Source organism: Scyliorhinus canicula, chromosome 10 (genome assembly GCF_902713615.1).
Source record: "Scyliorhinus canicula chromosome 10, sScyCan1.1, whole genome shotgun sequence".
Lineage (NCBI taxonomy): Eukaryota > Metazoa > Chordata > Chondrichthyes > Carcharhiniformes > Scyliorhinidae > Scyliorhinus > Scyliorhinus canicula.
Genome location: NC_052155.1, coordinates 45,970,571 through 45,992,935, shown reverse-complemented (window position 1 = coordinate 45,992,935; position 22,365 = coordinate 45,970,571). Strand labels below are relative to the sequence as shown.

The 22,365-nt window shown below is 48.1% G+C and overlaps 1 protein-coding gene across 1 annotated transcript in view; it reads left to right on the top strand.

Moving 5' to 3' along the window:
- map3k22 (mitogen-activated protein kinase kinase kinase 22) overlaps positions 1 to 22,365 on the top strand; it is a 178,938-nt gene that overhangs the window by 42,412 nt on the left and 114,161 nt on the right. Inside the window, 1 exon segment of the mRNA XM_038808845.1 lies at positions 4,949 to 5,034. Within this exon segment, the coding sequence (XP_038664773.1) occupies positions 5,016 to 5,034 (19 nt within the window). The 5' untranslated portion in view covers positions 4,949 to 5,015.

The following is a 22,365-nucleotide window of genomic DNA, read 5'->3' as shown; positions in this document are numbered from 1 at the left end:
ATGGAGTTTGCACCAGGGAACTATTATTCCCCATGCTTTTATTTTATTAAAGACAGAAAGCCTGGATATGTTTTTTCTGCTTGCAGAGGACTGGTCTCTGCAGATGAATAGATGTAGATTTTAGCGAGCATAAGTGATCCACGTTGTTAGTCTGATTGATAACCTTAAATTGGTTATTAGTGTAATTCCTAGCACACTCGAGATTTTTCAGCACATGTTGTCCAATCTTGAATCCCATCTGACTTTAGATATTATGTTCTGAGTTTTGCCAGGTGAGTGTTTCTCAAGGACCTCACAAAGTTGCTTAGCCGCTGACTTCAAATCCCTCCACCAATTTTGTGCCAAACACAACTTGCAACTATTGACCTGAGACTTTTTTCAGGTCTCCAGCAGCGCTTAATGCTGCTTGTGGTTAGCACAGTGGTTAGCACTGTTGCTTCACAGTGCCAGGGTCCCAGCTTCGATTTCCGGCTTGGGTCACTGACTGTGCGGAGTCTGCACGTTCTCCTCGTGTCTGCGTGGGTTTCCCCCGGGTGCTCCGGTTTCATCCCACAAGTCCTGAAAGACGTGCCGTTAGGTGAATTGGACATTCTGAATTCTCCTTCCGTGTACCCGAACAGGCACCGGAGTTTGGTGACTAGGGGATTTTCATAATAACGAACTTGCATTGTTAATGTAAGCCTACTTGTGACAATAATAAAGATTATTATTATTATTATTATTGACATTCTGCCTCCCACTGTATACAGGGGGGACCTATACATTCGAGCTAGAAAGTAAAATCTCAGGCGTAGTATGGTGGCACAGTGGTTAGCACTGCTGCCTCACGGCGCCAAGGACCTGGGTTCGATCCCGGACCCGGGTCACTGTCCATGTGGATTTGCACGTTCTCTCCATCCCTGCGTGGGTCTCACCATACAACCCAAAAGGATGTGCAGGGTAGGTGGATTGGCATTGCTAAATTGCCCCTTAAATGGAAAAAGGAATTTGGTGTTCTAAATTTATTTTAAAAAAGAAAGTAAAATCATGTGGGTATCAATCTTGAGACATGCTGATAGTTTATAATCCCATTATCACTTCTCCCCACTCACAGACTCCCACCTCCAGTTAGAAAGCACCTGCGAAGGTATTGGGTGAGCGTGTTTACTTGCTCCTTTTGTTATTGGTCTTCTGCCCAGAGGTCCAGTAGTGTGACAATAGAGTGCGATTTCTGCATAGCTGTTGTCCCAAGTCAATCTCTGTGGTCAACAGTTCAGGAAGTCCTATTGCTACATAATATCTGCGTAAATTTGGGTTACTCATGTGTCTGCAGCTTTAAAAGTGATGGAACTGAAATGAGATCTTCAAAAATAAGTTATTTTGAAAAATAAAACTGGATATATTCCTCCTCCACATTTTTTTCCACTCCCCGAAGGCAGCGGCCCATCAAATTCTGTCCATGTTGGCAGCTTGTTTAGATGTGGAATACACTGCATCCAGTTCTGCTCCAATGATCTACACACCATCATACAGGGGTTGATTTTAACCCCAGGGTAAGAACGTGGCCCAATGTGCGCCTGGCTGATTCAGGGGTGATGCGAGGAAACTGGACATGTCCTGTGTGTTGCTGACGCCACAATTGAAATGGCTGAGACTTTTGCTGGGAGGTGGCTGCTTGGCTTTTTTAACTGGGCAGCTCGGTGGTCACATGCTGGAGACTAGGGGGGCTTACTCCCAAAAAAGTATAGCGTTTTCAGAACCACTGGACATCGTAAAGCACTTACAGCCAATTAAATACGTTAAAGTGTAGCTGCTTTATACTGTTGGAAACAGGGCAACTAACTTGCACACAGCAAACTTCCACTAACAGCAATATGACAACGACCAGATAATGTGTTCTTGTAATGTTGATCAAGTGATTAATATTCATAGAATTACCAGTGCAGAAGGAGGCCATTCGGCCCATAGAGTCTGCACCGGCCTTTACAAAGTGCACCCTACTCAAGCCCACTTATCGACCCTATCTCCATAACCCAGTAACCCACACTTAACCTTTTTGGACACTAAGGGCAATTTAGCATGGCCAATCCACCTAACCCGCACATCTTAATAATAATAATAATAATAATAATCGTTTATTGTCACAAGTAGGCTTTAATGAAGTTACTGTGAAATGCCTCCAGTCACCACATTCCAGCGCCTGTTCAGGGAGGCCGGTACGGGTATTGACCCGCACTGCTGGCCTTGTTCTGCATTACAAACCAGCTGTTTAGCCCACTTTTTAAACCTGCCCCTAAACCAGCCTCCAAACCATCTTTGGGCTGTGGGAGGAAACCGGAGCATCCGGAGGAAACCCACGCAGCCACAGGGAGAACATGGAGATTCTGCACAGACTGTGACCCAGCAGGGAATCGAACCTGGGACCCTGGAGCTGTGAAGCAGCTGTGCTAACCACTATGCTCCTGTGCTGCCAATAAATTTAGACTACCTAATTCTTTTTTTTCCAATTAAGGGACAATTTAACGTGGCCAATCCGCCTAACCTGCACATCTTTGGATTGTGGGGGTGAAACCCACGCAGACATGGGGAGAATGTGCAAACTCCACAAGGACAGTGACCCAGGGCTGGGATTTGAACCTAGTCCTCGGTGCCGCAGTCCCAGTGCTAACCATTGCGCCACATGCTGTCCCTGTATTGGCCAAGACACTGGCAATAACTCCCTTCAAAATAGTGTAGTGGGTTACTTTACGTCTACTTGAGAGAACAGACAAACTCTTGGTTTAACATCCTAACTGACAGATGGCACCAGTGCATGAGACCTGGGACGGAATTCTACGACCCCCCGCAGGGTCGGGAAATCGCCCGGGGCCGGCGTAAATCCCGCCCCCGCCGTGGCCGGAATTCTTCGCCACCCAGGAATCGGCGGGGGTGGGAATCACGCCCCGCCAGTCGACGGGGCCCCCCGCGGCGATTCTCCGGCCCACGATGGGCCGAAGTCCCGCTGCTGTCAGGCCTCTCCCGCCGATGTGGTTTAAACCACCTCTGTGCCGGCGGGAGCAGGCCCTGGGCTCCCGGGGCAGGCGCGGTGCGATTGGACCCCGGGGGGTGACTCCACGGTGGCCTGGCCCGCGATCGGGGCCCACCGATTGGCGGGCTAGCCTGTGCCGTGGGGGGCAATCTTTTTCTTCCGCCGCCACCACGTCCTCTACCATGGCAGAGGCGGAAGAGACCCCCTCCTCCACACATGCGCCGGTGATGACGTCAGCGGCCGCTGACGCTCCGGCGCATGCGCAAACTCATGCCGACCGGCGAAGGCCTTTCGGCCAGCCTCGACGCTGGTCGGCGTAGCGCCAAAGGCCGTTGGCGGCAGTCGGCGGAGCGGTAGCCACTCCGGCGCGGGCCTAGCCCCTAAAGGGGCGGAGAATTCCGCACCTTTGGGGCGGCCCGACGCCGGAGTGGTTGGCGCCACTCTGCTACGCCGAGACCCCCCGCCGGGTAAGGGAGAATTTCGCCCCTGAAGTGGGACTTGAACCTTCAATCTTGGAGGCATGTTTTCTACAAACTCATCCATGGCTGATACTACCACCCTGGGAAAAGGTAAATGCTCAGGAAGAGAATTGTGGGTGGGTGTGGTGAAGTCTGTGGCAGGGGCGGTTGTTAAAGGTTCCTTTTAGGCTTGGACTTCTTCTATGTTCAGTCCAGGTCAGAGTGCAGTACAGAAATGTGATGATGACGACAACTGAGTTCTATATCACTTCTGCTGACTCAGGTCTGTTTAGTGTCACAATTATTGCACTAACTGAGATCAGAAGAGTCCATTGATGGAACCTGGAACATTTTGATCACCGTGGCTTAGTGCCCTTAACATACTAGGCCATTTGGTGTCCTTAATTGGTATTGCTATGTTGTTCACAATTATGAGTGAATTTTATCCACCCGTGTCTGCGTGGGTCTCACCCCCACAACCCAAAGATGTGTAGGTTCGGTGGATTGGCCACACTAAATTGGCCCTTAAACATGGGGCTGTTTAGCACAGGGCTAAATCGCTGGCTTTGAAAGCAGACCAAGGCAGGCCAGCAGCACGGTTCGATTCCCGTATCAGCCTCCCCGAACAGGCGCCGGAATGTGGCGACTAGGGGCTTTTCACAGTAACTTCATTTGAAGCCTACTTGTGACAATAAGCGATTTTCATTTCATTTTTCATTTTTTTATTTCAATTGGAAAAAAAATTGGGTACTCTAAATTAAAATGAATCAGTTGTGATTCTATTTTTCCGCTGGTAGCGCACCTGGCGGCTTCAATGGGAAGCGGCAGGAAAAGAGAATCCCACCACCCGGGAACGACGCTGCACCGAGAAACATAAGGCGAGGGGACCGGAGAATTGCGCCCCACATCTTTTAAATGTCTCAAAGCTCTTCACATAATTTTTAATCCACTATTCTGTTTCATCAATGCCAGATGAATGACTAGTTGATTTTTTTTTTGTGGTATTTGTTGAAGAAGAAATGCCGACCAGAATGTTGGGAGACTTCACTGATCTTTGAATGTTAATCCCCTCTCATCTTCTGTCCTTTTCTTACATAATGACACAACAACAGGCTCTGGTAACCTTTGAGTTGTCAGATAAGGAATGAAGTTTTACGACTGAGTGAACCTGAAGTTACCAATCTTTTTATGTGGTAGAAGAAGCTGGTCTTAAGTTGGAAAGGGTATAGGAAACCTTATAACTAATTGTGCTATCCCTAAGCTACTAACGTTTGGAAAGCTCTCCTTTCCCTAATACAACCTTCTCTCACATTGACCGACCATCCATGTTATAATATGCAATATTGATGAAATTTCTCAAAATGCATGTTCATTATTAAAATTAAAATGTTTATTTAAAAAAATTACAAGTGTATTTTTAAACAAGATTTCATTTTGTATCCTGCACTTTATTGATAAATATACTTTCTCGTTTTTTTCCCAGCAGGGTGATGTCATGATGGGAAGATAGCCTAGAATTTGCTACTTTGGCGCACGTAAAGTTTGTCCTCATGTTGACAGTAAGCATGGGTAAGTAAATCATTCTCTGCTCCTTCCTTTAATTTGGAACCTGTGAAACAAATTGGTGCTTACTAGAAACACAAAGCAATTTAGTCAAGAGTCCAAAGGAAACAAAAGTCATTTAGACACCTGATTGATGTTGCAATGATAAGATAGCACTGCAGAGGTTATAGCATTTGAAAGAAGCTCATTATGCTTATTCTTTCTGAGCAAAGGAGTGGTACGTGAAGGAAGTCAGCTGGGCTAAAATATCTTCCTTATTCTAACCTTTCGGAGATCTCAGTGGTCTGTTTTATTTTCTTTTGTTCCGTGGATTACCTGGTTATAAATAGAGCAGTCTTTTTAATGTACTTCGTTCCCTTTTCTTAATGTTTTGCTTTCATCCGATTTTGGACTTAACCTAACATTCGAGAGCACATTGCACTAAATCACCTAGCGTAGGTTATGTTCTGTGAGTCGAGGGTTTGATATTAGAGAAATGGGGTCTGCTTGGTGTAAGGGTGAAAAGACCCTTTACACTCAGCACCCTCGTGCAATTGTTGGGAGGGTACTTACTGCCTTGCTACCCCTTCTGCAAGCCACCAGGCTTACGCTCCTCAATACTTGCACCAATTCACGCCAGCGGGACTCTCGGCGGGGGGGGGGGGGGGGGGGGGGGGGGGGGGGGGGGGGCAGTTTCTCCGCTGGCTGGAGAAATTAGACTCTGGAACAGAGAATCCAGTCCACAGAGTATCCTGAAGAAGATGCAACACTTCCCCAACGCTAAAATTTAGGAATCCTAATCGTGCGGAGAACCCCACAGCGAGGCAAAATTGGAATTTGTGCAGTCTCTGTGCCCGCACCGCTGGCATAATGAGTTTCCCAACATCCCAGCCATGCTTCCCGCCACAAACCGGCAGGACCATGCAAATAGCTCCTTAGAGGTAGGACACACAATTCACAAGCCAGGTGAGATTCTCTGGCTCCACCAGCCAGATCTATGATTAGATTAGATGTAGATTTAGATTTGTCGTCATGTGTGACGAGATAGAAAGCAGTGAAGTCTTGACTTCATACATACTAATGACATGGATAATAAAATTGGCCAGGAATTGTGCTGGAAACACCTTTTTAATTTATTTCTCAAACAACAAGCATCAGGAAGCAAGATGCCCTTTGTCCTGGGATATTTTAGAAGGGCACTCGACAAGTTGCAGCCGAGGAGCTTTTGACTTACTTGTACTAGGACAAAATTAATAGTAGTACTGTGAAGAGTTTGAAGGTTTCTGCTGATCACAGAAAGGCAGAGAATTGTATTGCTAGAGAACTATAGAATAGAACCATAGAATGTCTATAGTGCAGAAGTAGTGGCCCATCAAGTCTGCACCAACCCTCTGAAAGAGCATCCTGACTTAGGAGGATCTACTCTCCCGCCCTTTCCCGTAACCCTGCACATTTTTGGACTATGGGAGGAAACCAAAGCAACCGAGGAAACCTAAGCACTCACAGGAAGAAAGTGCAAACTCCACACAGTCACCTAAGGCCGGAATTGAACCTGGGTCTCTGGCGCTGTAAGGCAGCAGTGCTAACTGCAATGCCACTGTGCCTTGCATAGGTATGGATCTGTACCTGCGGTGTTATTTGCTCTGCAGAATTAATAGGACATGCAGAGAGGGGACCATCTGCAAAGAGAGAGGAGTAAGAAGAGTTAGATGGCCCTACCAAAGAGAGCTCATCTGGGAGAAGCCATCCTATTTTAATGTGAATCAAGAGCAGTACTGACAGTGGTTAGCACTGTTGCTTCACAGTGCCAGGCTCCTAGGTTCGACTCTCGGCTTGGGTCACTGTCTGTGCGGAGTCTGCACATTCTCCCCATGTCTTTGTGTGTTTCCTCCGGATGTTCCGGTTTCCTTCCACACGTCCCGAAAGATGTGGGGCGGGAATCCCCCCCCCCCCCCGGCCAGGCCGGAGTATCGCTGGGGGGGTGGCATGAATCCTGCTCCGTTGCCCCGATGCTGGCTGCCGGACGCAGCTGTAACAGACCGCCATGGCCGGCACGAAGAAAGAAGCATGCGCTGGGATGACGTCAGTACACGCTGGTGCTCCCATGCATGCGCCAACTCACGCCAGCTGAATCCTCCGCACCTTCTGGGGCTTGGCCGGCGCCAGCGAGGTTGGCGCCGCGCCGGCCGGCACCGAAGGGCTTGGCGCCAGCTGGCGCGAGTGGCGCATGCATGATTCCGCACCTTCTTGGCAGCCCGACACCGGAGTGGTTCGTGCCACTCCTCCGCGCTGGTACGGCCCGTCCTGCCGGATAGCGGAGAATCCCAGCCGTGATATTAGGTAAATTGGGCATTCTGAATTCTTCCTCCGTGTCCCTGAACAAGCACTGGAATGTGGCAACTAGGGGCTTTTCACGTTTTTGTCATTGCAGTGTTAATGTAAGCCTACTTGTGACACTAATAAAGATTATTGACAAGATAGTCTCCACACGAAGCTCTACATGGAACTATCTCTTCCCATGCTTTGTTATCATGTGATCTACATCAATGATGATGCAGACTATATACTTACATTTCTAACATTAAGAAGTCTTGCAACAGCAGGATAAAGTCCAACAGGTTTATTTGGAATCACTAGCTTTCGGAACATCGTTCCTTCATCAGGGAGTGAAGAGGTAGGTTACACAAACACATATATAGACAAAGACAATGATGCAAGATGATACTTTGAATGTGAGTCTTTGCGGGGAATTACGTCTTTACAGGTCCAGACGGTGCGACTGGAGAGAGGGATAATCACAGGTTTAAGAGGTGTGAATTGTTTCAAGCCAGGACAGTTGGTAGGATTTTGCATGTCCAGGCCAGATGGTGGGGGGGTTAATGTAGTGAGACATGAATCCAAGGTCCCGGTTGAGGCCGTTCCCCCCCACCCCCCTCACCCCAACCAGCAATGGCCAGCCTGTGCCTAACTCACTACCATTGCACCATTATTACCCTCCAATAGCTGCGATCTTCCTTCCTGGACCCATTGTTCCCAAACAACTCACCAGTCTTCGAGGATACCTTGACATTGAGACCCCAGGTGCCTACTCATTCTGCCTTCATTAGACAGTGGCCCTGGTGACGCGCTATTAATTAGTGGCTGCTGGCAAAATGCTGCTCCAGGAGTCTTCCACCCCTCCCGCCACCCTGGAGCTGCCTCTGGTGGCAGAACTTTAGGATTGAGCCCTGAGTATCTTGCAATTTCACTCAGAGGGTCCTTGGAACTTTGTTCCTAAAAAGGTGGTGGAAACAGAGGGTGGGATTTACCACCCCCTTCTCCCCTCGGTGGCGGATGCGGCCCACCATTGGCCAGGTTTGGGATCTTCTGCTCCAACCACCGTCAACGGGGTTTCCCATTGTTCACATCTTCCACTGCTGGGGCACCCAAGGCAGTGAAGTCGCTGTCGGCAGGACTGGCCGGAAAATCCCACCAGAGACTTGGACAAGGCAGAAGTGGATAGGTTCTTGGTAAGCAAGGGGTGATAGGTTATTGATGTGAGGCAGATTTGAGATTATTATATCAGACATGATCTTATTCAATGGTGGAGCAAGTTTGAGGGGCTGAAAGGTCTACTTCTGCTCCATGTTTATATGCAATGTGTTTGAATAAGGTAGTTTTCATTGTTGATCAGCTTGCAGCTATAAATCTCACACTCCAAAGTGTGCGAGGGTAAGGTGAAGCTTCAAATACAGCTAATAGTCATAATTGACATTGGTATGTGAGTGATGGTGGTGTTGCGAATAAAGAATTATGTAAGGCTAGAGGGGAAGTTGGTGCAAATTGACATTTGAAACTGCATTGACATGCCCACTGCATGCAGGTTCTTGGGACTATACTCTGGTATTGATTTTCAATAGTGACGTTTAAGGGGAGTCTTGACAAATATATGAATAGGATGGGAATAGCGGGATACGGGCCCGGAAGTGTAAAAAGCTTCAGGTTAGATGGGCAGCATGGTCAGCGCAGGCTCAGAGGGCCGAAAGGCCTGTTCCTGTGCTTTTCTTTGTTCTTTGTTGATTGCCATTGAAATCTGCTCTTACTCTTTTCTGGGTTTGTCTGGAGAGTCCCCTGAACCTCTATGGATAGATTTCATCTCTCTTCCTCTGCACCTACTTTGACCAAGGCCTCATACGCAGTGCTGGCAAATTCTGGAGTCCTCTCTCTGGCGTATCATTATTTTGTGTTTTTCTCGCTCACAAAACTCCTCTGCAACCAATTCCAACACCCACTCCAGACAGAGTACTCCTCCCCTGCATCGAAACGACAAGCTTGGTTAATCATACACCATGATTTAGGGCAGCACGGTAGCATTGTGGATAGCACAATCACTTCACAGCTCCAGGGTCCCAGGTTCGATTCCGGCTTGGGTCACTGTCTGTGCTGAGTCTGCACATCCTCCCCATGTGTGCGTGGGTTTCCTCCGGGTGCTCCAGTTTCCTCCCACAGTTCAAAGATGTACAGGTTAGGTGGATTGGCCATACTAAATTGCCCTTAGTGTCCAAAATTGCCCTTAGTGTTGGGTGGGGTTACTGACTTATGGGGATAGGGTGGAGGTATTGACCTTGGGTAGGGTGCTGTTTCCAAGAGCCGATGCAGATTCGATGGGCCGAATGGCCTCCTTCTGCACTGTAAATTCTATGGTAAATTCTATGATAATCTACGATGATCCCTGTACCCATTTTTGGGCCTTATTGAATTTTCTGACCCTAATGTTTAAAATTTTAAAAAGGTACAATACCATGCCCATATTTGGACCTAATCAAAATTCCCAGCCTATGTTTAAAATGTTAAAATATTCAACTAGATAGAAAGAGATAATTTTTTTTCTCTGGTCAGGGAATCGAGGACAAGGGAATATACTCTTAAATTAGAGCCAAACTATTCAGGTGGGGAATTTTTCATACACCGGATAATGAAAATCCCGAATAATCTCCCAAAGAGGCTATGGCTCCTGTATAAAAGGGAACTTTCGAGATGAGGCTGTAAGATTTTTGTTGGAGAAGGGTATCAAAGGATATGGAGCAAGAGTTGAGGTACTGATCGGTCAAGAGTTAATTAAATGGCAGAGAAAGCTTGAAGGACTGAATGGCCCATTCCTGTTCCTACGAAAGGGTTTACTCAATCTTTGGTACACCTCAAAAAAAATCTTGTTGAAGTGAGTGTGGTATTACGAGGTTTTTCCTGTAATGTTTATGCTGATTAGGCCTGCTTTTGGTCAAGTTAGCATTATCCTTCTGTTCCTTGTTAAAGCAATCCCAGCAACTACCATCACAACAACATGCTAAGAATAACTTGCGGTTACTGTGTAACTCGGAGTGAGGTAATGGTATTTTAGCTATTTGAAATAGAATTTACAGTGCAGAAGGAGACCATTTGGCCCATCGAGTGTGCACTGGCTCTTGGAAAGAGCACCCTTCCCAAGCCCACTACCCCACCCTATCCCCATAACCCAGTAACCCCACCCAACACTAAGGACAATTTTGGACACTAAGGGCCAATCCACCTAACCTGCACATCTTTGGAGAACGTGCAGACTCCGCACATACAGTGACCGAGAATTGAACCTGGGACCCTGGAGCTGTGAAGCAATTGTGCTAACCATTATGCTACCGTTCTGCCGTGAAAATGAAATGAAATTAAAATGAAAATTGCTTATTGTCACAAGTAGGCTTCAAATTAAATTACTGTGAAAAGCTCCTAGTCGCCACATTCCGGTGCCTGTTCAGGGAGACTGGTACGGGAATTGCACCGTGCTGCTGGCCTGCCTTGGTCTACTTTAAAACCAGACCCCTATTTGGGGTCTGCTTCAAGCAGCACAGTCTGTCTGCAGCATGTGGTATCAATAGATTGAATTAGCAAGGCTGGTTTTGGGAAGTGTAAACTATGTTGCCTTTGCATTAGGTAAAGTTTATTCTTGCATGAAGTTTTTGTGCAGACCAGCAGCTTACCATTTGGATAGCGTTTCTAACCAAGCTGAAGATCCCAAAGTCAGAGAGGAATTACACCAGGTAGAGATCAGGGAAGCATTTGAAGTTAATTGAGAGAGATAGCGAAACATGTTTAGGTAGAGAATTCCAAAGTTTATGTGGAGATTTTTTTTCTCTGAAAAAGCACAATCACTGGAGATGTGGGCGGGATTCTCCGCCGCTGGGATGTTCCATTTTGCTTGCAGCCCAGGGGTTTCCCGACAGCGTGGGGCTGCTCCACAGTGGGAAACCCTATTGACCGGCTGGCGTAAAGGAGCAGCCCGCCTGCGGGTTGAGGCAGAAATGTGGTGCGGCGGGAGCGAGCATCCCGTCGCCCAAGTTTAAAGAAAGGCCACACAATTGGATCAGTCACCACCTGAATAAAAAAAAATGCATGTTTTTGGTTTAGGAATTGGCAGATGAGAACGGATCAAAACTCGCCTAGTTTGGTTTCTGTCATTTGATATTTGCAACATACAGTAATAATGTAGTTAAATATGATCATGGTCTTCGATCTGTATTAATCTGACTGCATCGGGGGTGTGGTGAAGAAAACCAGACAGTGGTGGAAAGCTTTGAAACCATTGTTCTAAAACAGGGGTGGGCAAACTTTTCCGTGCAAGGGCCACATTCAGAAATTTACAATTTTAAAGGGCCGCATAGTATATTAAGTAAAATAATTACTTCACGGGATGAGGTCCTACAAGCGGAATTCAGGGAGTTAGGAGTTAAACTAAAAAGTAGGACCTCAAAGGTAGTAATCTCAGGATTGCTACCAGTGCCACGAGCTAGTCAGAGTAGGAATGTCAGGATAGATAGGATGAATGCGTGGCTCGAGAGATGGTGTAAGAGGGAGGGATTCAAATTCCTGGGGCATTGGGACCGGTTCTGGGGGAGGTGGGACCAGTACAAACCGGACGGTCTGCACCTGGGCAGGACTGGAACCGATGTCCTGGGGGGGTGTTTTCTAGAGCTGTTGGGGAGGGTTTAAACTAATGTGGCAGGGGGATGGGAACCGATGCAGGAAGTTGGAAGGTAGTAAAACAGGGACAGAAGTAAAAGGAAGTAAGGGGAAAAGTGCAAGGCAGAGAAGACATAGTCAGAAATCTAAAAGGGCGACAGTACAAGGTACAGTGACTGAGGGGAGCACAGTGAATAGGCCCAGTAATAACAAAAGGAATAAAACTGGAGATGTTAAGATTCAAAACAGAGGTAAAAAAAACCAACATAAGTGTACTTTACCTGAATGCTCGTAGTATTCGGAATAAAGTAAATGAGTTGATGGCACAAATCATCGTAAATGACTATGATTTAGTGGCCATTACTGAAACATGGTTAAAGGATGGTCATGACTGGGAGTTAAATATCCGAGGGTATCAAACTATTCGGAAGGACAGAGTGGATGGTAAGGGAGGTGGTGTTGCTCTGTTATTTAAGGATGACATCCGGGCAATAGTAAGGGATGACATCGGTGCTATGGAGGATAAGGTTGAATCCATTTGGGTGGAAATCAGGAATAGTAAGGCGAAAAAGTCACTGATAGGAGTAGTCTATCGGCCACTAAATAGTAACGATATGGTGGGGCAGGCAATAAACAAAGAAATAACTGATGCATGTAGAAATGGTACAGCAGTTATCATGGGGGATTTTAATCTACATGTCGATTGGTTTAACCGGGTCGGTCAAGGCAACCTTGAGGAGGAGTTTATAGAATATATCCGCGATAGTTTCCTAGAACAGTATGTAATGGAACCTACGAGGGAACAAGCGGTCCTAGATCTTGTCCTGTGTAATGAGACAGGATTGATTCATGATCTCATAGTTAGGGATCCTCTCGGAAGGAGCGATCACAATATGGTGGAATTTAAAATACAGATGGAGGGTGAGAAAGTAAAATCAAATACTATTGTTTTGTGTTTAAACAAAGGAGATTACAAGGGGATGAGAGAAGAACTAGCTAAGGTAGACTGGGAGCTAAGACTTTATGGTGGAACAGTTGAGGAACAGTGGAGAACCTTCCAAGCGATTTTTCACAGTGCTCAGCAAAGGTTTATACCAACAAAAAGGAAGGACGGAAGAAAGAGGGAAAATCGACCGTGGATATCTAAGGAAATAAGGGAGAGTATCAAATTGAAGGAAAAAGCATATAAAGTGGCAAAGATTGCTGGGAGATTTGACGACTGGGAAATCTTTAGGGGGCAACAGAAAGCTACTAAAAAAGCTATAAAGAAGAGTAAGATAGAGTATGAGAGTAAACTTGCTCAGAATATAAAAACAGACAGTAAAAGTTTTTACAAATATATAAGACAAAAAAGAGTGGCTAAGGTAAATATTGGTCCTTTAGAGGATGAGAAGGGAGTTTTAATAATGGGAGATGAGGAAATGGCTGAGGAACTGAACAGGTTTTTTGGGTCGGTCTTCACAGTGGAAGACACAAATAACATGCCAGCGACTGATAGAAATGAGGCTATGACAGGTGAGGACCTTGAGAGGATTGTTATCACTAAGGAGGGAGTGATGGGCAAGCTAATGGGGTTAATGGTAGACAAGTCTCCTGGCCCTGATGGAATGCATCCCAGAGTGCTAAAAGAGATGGCTAGGGAAATTGTAGATGCACTAGTGATAATTTACCAAAATTCACTAGACTCTGGGGTGGTCCCGGTGGATTGGAAATTAGCAAACGTGACGCCACTGTTTAAAAAAGGAGGTAGGCAGAAAGCAGGAAATTATAGGCGAGTGAGCTTAACTTCGGTAGTAGGGAAGATGCTGGAATCTATCATCAAGGAAGAAATTGCGAGGCATCTGGATAGAAATTGTCCCATTGGGCAGACGCAGCATGGGTTCGTAAAAGGCAGGTCATGCCTAACTAATTTAGTGGAATCTTTTGAGGACATTACCAGTGCAGTAGATAACGGGGAGCCGATGGATGTGGTATATCTGGATTTCCAGAAAGCCTTTGACAAGATGCCACACAAAACGTTGCTGCATAAGATAAAGATGCATGGCATTAAGGGTAAAGTAGTAGCATGGATAGAGGATTGGTTAATTAATAGAAAGCAAAGAGTTGGGATAAATGGGTGTTTCTCTGGTTGGCAATCAGTAGCTAGTGGTGTCCCTCAGGGATCCGTGTTGGGCCCACAATTGTTCACAATTTACATAGATGATTTGGAGTTGGGGACCAGGGGCAATGTGTCCAAGTTTGCAGATGACACTAAGATGAGTGGTAAAGCGAAAAGTGCAGAGGATACTGGAAGTCTGCAGAGGGATTTGGATAGGTTAAGTGAATGGGCTCGGGTCTGGCAGATGGAATACAATGTTGACAAATGTGAGGTTATCCATTTTGGTAGGAATAACAGCAAACGGGATTATTATTTAAACGATAAAATATTAAAGCATGCCGCTGTTCAGAGAGACTTGGGTGTGCTAGTGCATGAGTCACAGAAGGTTGGTTTACAAGTGCAACAGGTGATTAAGAAGGCAAATGGAATTTTGTCCTTCATTGCTAGAGGGATGGAGTTTAAGACTAGGGAGGTTATGTTGCAATTGTATAAGGTGTTAGTGCGGCCACACCTGGAGTATTGTGTTCAGTTTTGGTCTCCTTACTTGAGAAAGGACGTACTGGCGCTGGAGGGTGTGCAGAGGAGATTCACTAGGTTAATCCCAGAGCTGAAGGGGTTGGATTATGAGGAGAGGTTGAGTAGACTGGGACTGTACTCGTTGGAATTTAGAAGGATGAGGGGGGATCTTATAGAAACATTTAAAATTATGAAGGGAATAGATAGGATAGATGCGGGCAGGTTGTTTCCACTGGCGGGTGACAGCAGCACGGTAGCATGGTGGTTAGCATAAATGCTTCACAGCTCCAGGGTCCCAGGTTTGATTCCCGGCTGGGTCACTGTCTGTGCGGAGTCTGCACGTCCTCCCCGTGTGTGCGTGGGTTTCCTCCGGGTGCTCCGGTTTCCTCCCACAGTCCAAAGATGTGCGGGTTAGGTGGATTGGCCATGTTAAATTGCCCGTAGTGTCCTAAAAAGTAAGGTTAGGGGGGGGGTTGTTGGGTTACGGGTATAGGGTGGATACGTGGGTTTGAGTAGGGTGATCATTGCTCGGCACAACATCGAGGGCCGAAGGGCCTGTTCTGTGCTGTACTGTTCTATGTACTGTTCTATATGTTCTAACTAGGGGACATAGCCTCAAAATAAGGGGAAGTAGATTTAGGACTGAGTTTAGGAGGAACTTTTTCACCCAAAGGGTTGTGAATCTATGGAATTCCTTGCCCAGTGAAGCAGTTGAGGCTCCTTCATTACATGTTTTTAAGGTAAAGATAGATAGTTTTTTGAAGAATAAAGGGATTAAGGGTTATGGTGTTCGGGCCGGAAAGTGGAGCTGAGTCCACAAAAGATCAGCCATGATCTCATTGAGTGGCGGAGCAGGCTCGAGGGGCCAGATGGCCTACTCCTGCTCCTAGTTCTTATGTTCTTATGTTCTTTATGTTCTTATGTTCACCCGGTTATGATTCTGGGCGCCTCATATAGAACACAGAACATAGAACAGTACAGCACAGAACAGGCCCTTCGGCCCTCGATGTTGTGCCGAGCAATGATTACCCTACTCAAGTCAACGTATCCACCCTATACCAGTAAGTAACCCAACAGCCCCCCCCCCTCCCCCCCCCCACCCCCCCCCCCCCCCCCCCCCCCCTTAACCTTAAAATTTTTTTTAAAAAAAAATTAAAAAAAAAAAATTATTTTTAAAAAAATGACTTGGTGGGCCGCATAAAGACCGCCCGCGGGCCGTAGTTTGCCTACCCCTGTTCTAAAACCACCTGTACGAGGATGCTACTTAGATTGTTGCCTGACTTCTGGATCAACGACAAACAGCTCCCATCATCTATTACGCTTACAGTTGCCTAAAGACTTTACCGTGAGCTTTTAAGCTGTAAATCACAGCCACCTGGCCTCAATATGGCACGCTCCCTTTAAGGAGGATCTGTGTCCTGTGTCCTGTGTGAACAAGGAGAACAATAAAATGGGCGTCATTCTCCGTTCCTGAGACCCCTGTTGATGCCAGGGGGGATTCGTGGACTTCCACTACAGCAAAACTGGCACTGAATCTGGACCAATTCAGCAACTGTGGAGGGGCTAGCACCGGCGCCACGTGGAACACAATTGATTCCAATGGGAAATGGTGCAGGATTCGCCGGGTCTGTGATTGACACTCGGGTGGCTGACATGCTGCAGCCACATATAGACATTACAATCCCCGCACACATTCATCCCAGCCAACAAAATGGCATTGGTTGCGCTGGAACATGTCCATGGAGCTGATGGATCGCCAGGGGCCAGAAGGCACAGAAACTTCATACCATTATATGTGTTTCGATGTTGATTTTCTAGACAAGCTGCCAATGCTTCGCAGCTTGTGGAGGAACTGGGCAGCAGCATGCTGATTTATGCTTTTGACCGAGCATGTGTGGATGCGAGATGCTGCTGTCTGATTTACTCCATTATATTGGTGAGTGTCTTAGTTATACCCTTATTTTTATCACAAAATCTGGGCCCAAATGTCACATATAAAATTACTCATATTTCTGTATTTTAATATATTAATATTAGCATATCCTACTGTATTAATCATTTTAAGAAATTGAATCAATTTACATTTTAGCTAGGAGGTTGGTTCTCTGGTCCCCAGCCATGTGTTTCTTGGCGGCACTCTGTTCGCTGGCAGCGGGATTCTCTCTTCCTGCCGCTTGTCAATGGGATTTCACATTGAAGCCATTCCGGGCTGCCGAGAAACCTGCGGGTGGGGATGCGCTGCCAGCAGGAAAAGAAAATCCCCATGGCCAGAGAATTCCAGCCAGGACGATTGATATGAACATATGAATTTGGATCAGGGGTCAGCCAGTTGGCCCCTCAAGCCTGTTCTGCCATTTGATGAGATCATGGTTGATCTATTTGTGGCCTCTGATTTCCTGTCTACCAACTATATCCTTGACTCATTTGTCAGTTAAGAATCTAGCTAACTCATGTTCAATGTCCCTCCCTCCACTGCTCTCTCTGGAAGTGAGTTCCAAAGACTAGTAATCCTTTGAGGGAAAATAAATTTCCTCAACTCCATCTTAAATGGGAGACCCCCCCCCCCCCCCCCCCCCACCCCGATTGCTGTGGACATTTTACCGCTCCCCTAGAAAGTCAAGGAAAGGTTGCCACCGCCGGGAGAACCCCAGCAAGGACCCTCTCAAGGAAAACTTTACTCACTCCAGGCTCAGAAACCCAACCATGTCACTAACCCAGGTCTCCACACTCGGGGGTTTCGACTCTCCACATTAACAAGATCTGTCTCCGGGCTACCAGGGAGGCAAAGGCCAACACCTCGGCCTCTTTCGCTTCCTGTGCTCCCGGGTCCTCTGACACCCGAAAGATCGCTATTGTTGGACTCAGCTTCACCCGCGTGTCCAAAATCCTGGACATAGCCCTCGCAAAGCCCTGCCAGAATTATTTCAGTGCCGGGCATGCCCAAAATATATGGGCATGGTTCGGCGGACTCCCTGAACACCTCGCGCACCTGTCCTCCACTCCAAAGAACTTGCTCATTCCCGCCATTGTCATGTGAGCCCGGTATACCACCTTAAACTGAATTAAACTGAGCCTGGCACATGATGCGGAAGAATTCACCCTGCCCAGGGCATCAAACCACAGGCCCTCCTCGCCTAGCTCCTCCTCCCACTTGCCCTTCAGCTCCTCCACTGAGCCTTCCTCCACCTCCTGCAGCTCTTGGTATATATCCAACATCTTCCCCTCTCCTCCCCAGATGCCAGATACCACCCTCTCCTGTATCCTTCGAGGGGGTAGCAGCGGAAATGTCCCCACCTATTTTTTGAGAAAGTCCTGGACTTGGAGGTATCTGAAGGCATTTCCCGGGGGCACGCTGAACTTCTCCTCCGCCTTCAAGCTAGGGAAAGTCCCATTTATAAACAGGTCTCCCATCCTTCTAATGCCTGCCCTATATCAGCCTTGAAAGCCCCCCCCCCCCGTGCCAAGCACCCGCTTAGCACTGATTCCCCCCCCCCCCCCCCCCGCATTACGCTTCCGTAAGTCAGCTGACCCATGCTGACCCCGTCCGCTCCCACCTCTATCTCCAAACTTACTATTGTCTGCTCCTTTGGGCCCCCAACCCCCCGTCACCCACAGGGTAAGAGGGAAAGAGCCATCCAGATCCTTCCCGTGCAACGGACAACACAACCCAGGCGTTACCCCATCCCCTGAAACAAAAACAGGAAAAGAAAAGCAAACAACTTAAATTCTACTAACAATCTTACATCAGGCCAACACCCAGTTACACATCTCCGCCAGAGGGTATCACCCACGTGCAGCTGCCCCGTAGTTGAAGTACAGCTTTTCGTGCTTAATAAATGTCCACGTTTCGTCCGGCATATCAAAATAATGGTGCCTGTCCTGGTATGTTACCCAAAGTCTCGCCGGATGCAGGAGCTCGAACCTCACCCCTTTGCTGTGGAGGACCGCCTTAGCCCGGTTGAAACCCGCAGGCCTCCTCGCCAGTTCAGCTCCCAACTCCTGGTATATGCGAATCTTGCCGTTCTCCCACTCACTGCTCCACTCCTTCTTTGCCCAATGCAAGGCACGCTCCCTGTCTGTGAAGCGGTGGAACCTTATCACCATCGCCCTCGGTGGTTCGTTCGCCCTAGGCTTCCTCGCAAGGACTCTATGCATCCTGTCCAGTTCCAAGGGCCGCGGGAGGGCCTCCACGCCCATCAACATCCCCAGCATTGTAGTCACATATGTGCTCGCGTCCGCCCCCTCCTCACCTTCAGGGAGACCCAGAATCCGCAGGTTGTGTCTCCTAGACCTATATTCAAGGTCATCCAGTCTCTCCTGCCATTTATTATGTAGAGCCTTGTGCACTTCCACCCTGTCCGCCAGGCCCAGAATCTCATCCTCATTCTCAGATACCTTCTTCTCCACCTCTTTAATCGCTTTCTCCTGCACCTTCTGAATCTCCACCATCTTTTCCATGGAGGCCTTCATAGGGGCCAGCATCTCCGTCTTCAGCTCTGCGAAGCAGCTTCTCAGAAAGTCTTGCTGCTCTCTTGACCACTGGGCCCACGCTGCTTGGTCCGCGCTGGCTGCCATTTTGTCCTCCTGGACAAGCTCCACTCGCTTTCCCGCAATCGCTCTTTTAATGGCCCTGCTCCTGGTTCCCTCCATACAGCAGTGGGGGGAACCTCTCCAGAACCTTGCTGCCATGTGCCCAACCTATTCGGATATGGCTGCAACCGGAAATCCGAGACACCTTATATTTAAACCGTGTCACTGAGTTCTAGTCTCTCCCATAAGGGAAAATTCCTTTCAACGTCCATCCTGTAAAGTCACCCGAGGGTCTTATGCATTTCAATAAGATCACATATCACTCTTGTAAACCCCAGTGGATACAAACCCAAACTGTTCAACTTTCCTCATAAGACAACCCCTTCATCTCAGGATTCAGTCAAGTGAATTTTCTCTGCACTACTTCTACTGCTACGTCTAGCTGTATCCCCATGATGCACAACAGAGGTGGAGGCAGCCTGCTGCTTTCCAAGCCCTGTGGCCTTTGATGTCCTTGGCGGACATCCTCAGGAGGGCCTGGAGCCGGAGGGCACTGGCCGAATTACTAGTGTCACAAGCGTCGCCGTCCCACCCTGTTCAGCCCGCTGTCCTTGAGATGCACTGGTGTCAGGAGGGGGGAGATTCAGAAGAATTGGAGACCGTCATCGTCTCCTTGGTGGAAGGCCCCAGGTTGGCCTCCTCCAGCGCTTTCTCCTTCCTGATGGTGTCCGTAGGGCCCTGGGGGACACCATGTAATGGATGTGCGGCTGGAGTGAGCTCCACAGGCCTCTTGAGTTTTCTGGTTCTGCCAGTCCGGGTGGCTCCCCATTGTCTGCATCATGGTGTTGATGCCCTCAATGATGCCCCTCAGTGACGGGGCTCTGAAGTGCCTCGGCAATATCCACCAGCATCTGGGACATGTCCCTCAGTGACTGGGACATGAAGTCGAAGCCCTCAGCCATGGTCACGACAGACAGAGCCATGCTTTGGGCAACACCACTGAAGACACAGACGTCATGCTCCAGGCTTTCCACTGCAGGCGCCACCCTAGCAGAGTTGGCCTCGGTGCATTGTCAGCACCAGCCTTGATGACTCCTCCAATCGGCTATGCAGCTGCTGGAATGTCGCTGACATCCCCTCCTGAGTCAAGGCTCTGGCTTGGAATCTGCACCAGCTCTGGGAGAAACCTGTCCAAAGGCTCAACATATGACTGGGACACAGCTGAGTCCTGGGATCCAGCAGACCTCAGACTGCTGTCTCCCTTACATGTTCCTGCCTCCACCTGATGTCCATCAGCAACTGTGTGGTGCTCACCAGATTGTGCCCCAGAAGCCTTAATTGTTTCAATGTTAGTTAATTAATTATTATTTCCTTCAGATGCTTTATTATTGCAAATGGCGTTACAGTAAAGGTACTTCCCTACTTTTACTGTACTTTGCGTACTGTTTTCTTTTAAATTATTCTTCTGAATAATGAGGGGAAGCATTTCGTTCACAGTAAAAGTTAAATCTTAACTTGTGAACGAGAAAAAGGGGATTTCCTTTCCTCCTTTGAAAAGTAGTGGGTTGGATGAGTAGTACATTTGACTGCGAACTTGGTCTGAGTGACACAGTGTGTTTGGGTAATGACAGATACTGCACACTGTTCCAACCATGATTCCCCTTCTGACCTCCCCCTCCAACGTCAGCTACCCCCCCCCCCCCCCCCCCCCGGCGCATTCAGTTGAGTGATTATTATGACCTTTCCCCTGGGACCTTGTGACACCTGTGTCATAATATACACCAGTATATCATGGTGCAGACACACACTGATGGACACACACGGGGACCAATCAACATGTACAAACATCGCAGCCAATCACCAGTTAGAATACACACAGTATAAAGGCAGAGGGCACCATGGTTCCCGCTCATTCTGGGTGCTGCCTCTGAGTGTAACAAGAACGCATCAAGCCCAGCACAGACGCACGTCACGTGCTGAGAGAATCAACTGGTTCGGACAAGGCTTAGGTCTCTAGTTTAGGTTAGCATCATTTAGACCCACAGTCACCGTGTGTTAGTTAGTTAGAAGTAGTTAATAAAATTGAGTTGAACCTTCATCAGTGTTGGAAGTATCTGTTCATCTCTCAAGTCTACACTAGCCAACACTTCAATGTGCGCTCTCGCCCAAAATCAGGCTGTCAATTTGTTTAGTTCACGGACTGGAGTCTGCAGTGGATTAATTAGTTAAATCAGGCCCTGCGCTTAAGATCGGAAGGTCACCACATCCCAACCGATTGTCCCAAAAAATGACTAAGTGCTATTTCGGGCGGGGAAACCGATGAGAATCCTGCCAGCTATCCTGGCACAGTTCCCATTGCAATCCACCCACATTTAAGTAATTTTTTAGAGCTTGGGGAGATTCCCACTGAATTCTCCCACACATCGGGCGCAATCTACCTGAATGGGGACAGAGTTCCCGTAGCGCGCAATGTTATCCAAATGTTTCCCGGCGTCCGAAACGCGAGAAACCCCCCGCCATCTAAAGGCCATCCGGGTAGATCGGGGGCCTCAGCAGGAAACTCCCGGACCAGGTCGCACTTACACTCGGTTCCTGCACTGAGGAGCTCCGTTTGCCAGATAAGGAGATCCCTGGACCTTCACACCACACCCTGGCCCATCTCCGCTGCATAAATATTACCAGCCTGGCACCCTGGCAGTACCCTTGCCAGCCGGCAGTGTCACCTGGGCACCTTGGCAGTGCCAGGCCTTCATCCAGGTGACACTGTCAGTGTGCCAGGCTGGCAGTGCCAAGGAAGCCAGGAGGCACCAGCAGTGCCAGGGTGCCACCCTGCCCACAGGGCATGAGGGTCGCCAATCCCCTGGGAGACCCCCACGAGTCTCGGAAGCCGGAGATTCTGGCCTCGAACAGATTGAGCATAATTAAATAAGTTTAAAGACACATTTAATATTCTCATCTGGTTCACGCTCAGCGAGGGTGTGAACCTGAAAGCATTGGGTGCTGAGGGCCAGGAGCATTACGCTGTGTTTGGCGGCCGGCACAAACCTCATTTAGGGACTCTCCCACAATTCTCTGGGAATAGCAAGAGGTGTGCCAGACCCTATGGGTGGGTGGGGAGGGTAAACCTTGGCCCAACATTTATCCCTTAAGTGAGTGAGGAGGTAATAGCGGTTTTAGCGGTCTTAAAAGTGGACGAATCCCCAGGCCCAGATGCATTGTATCCCAGGCTGCTGTGGGAGGCAAGG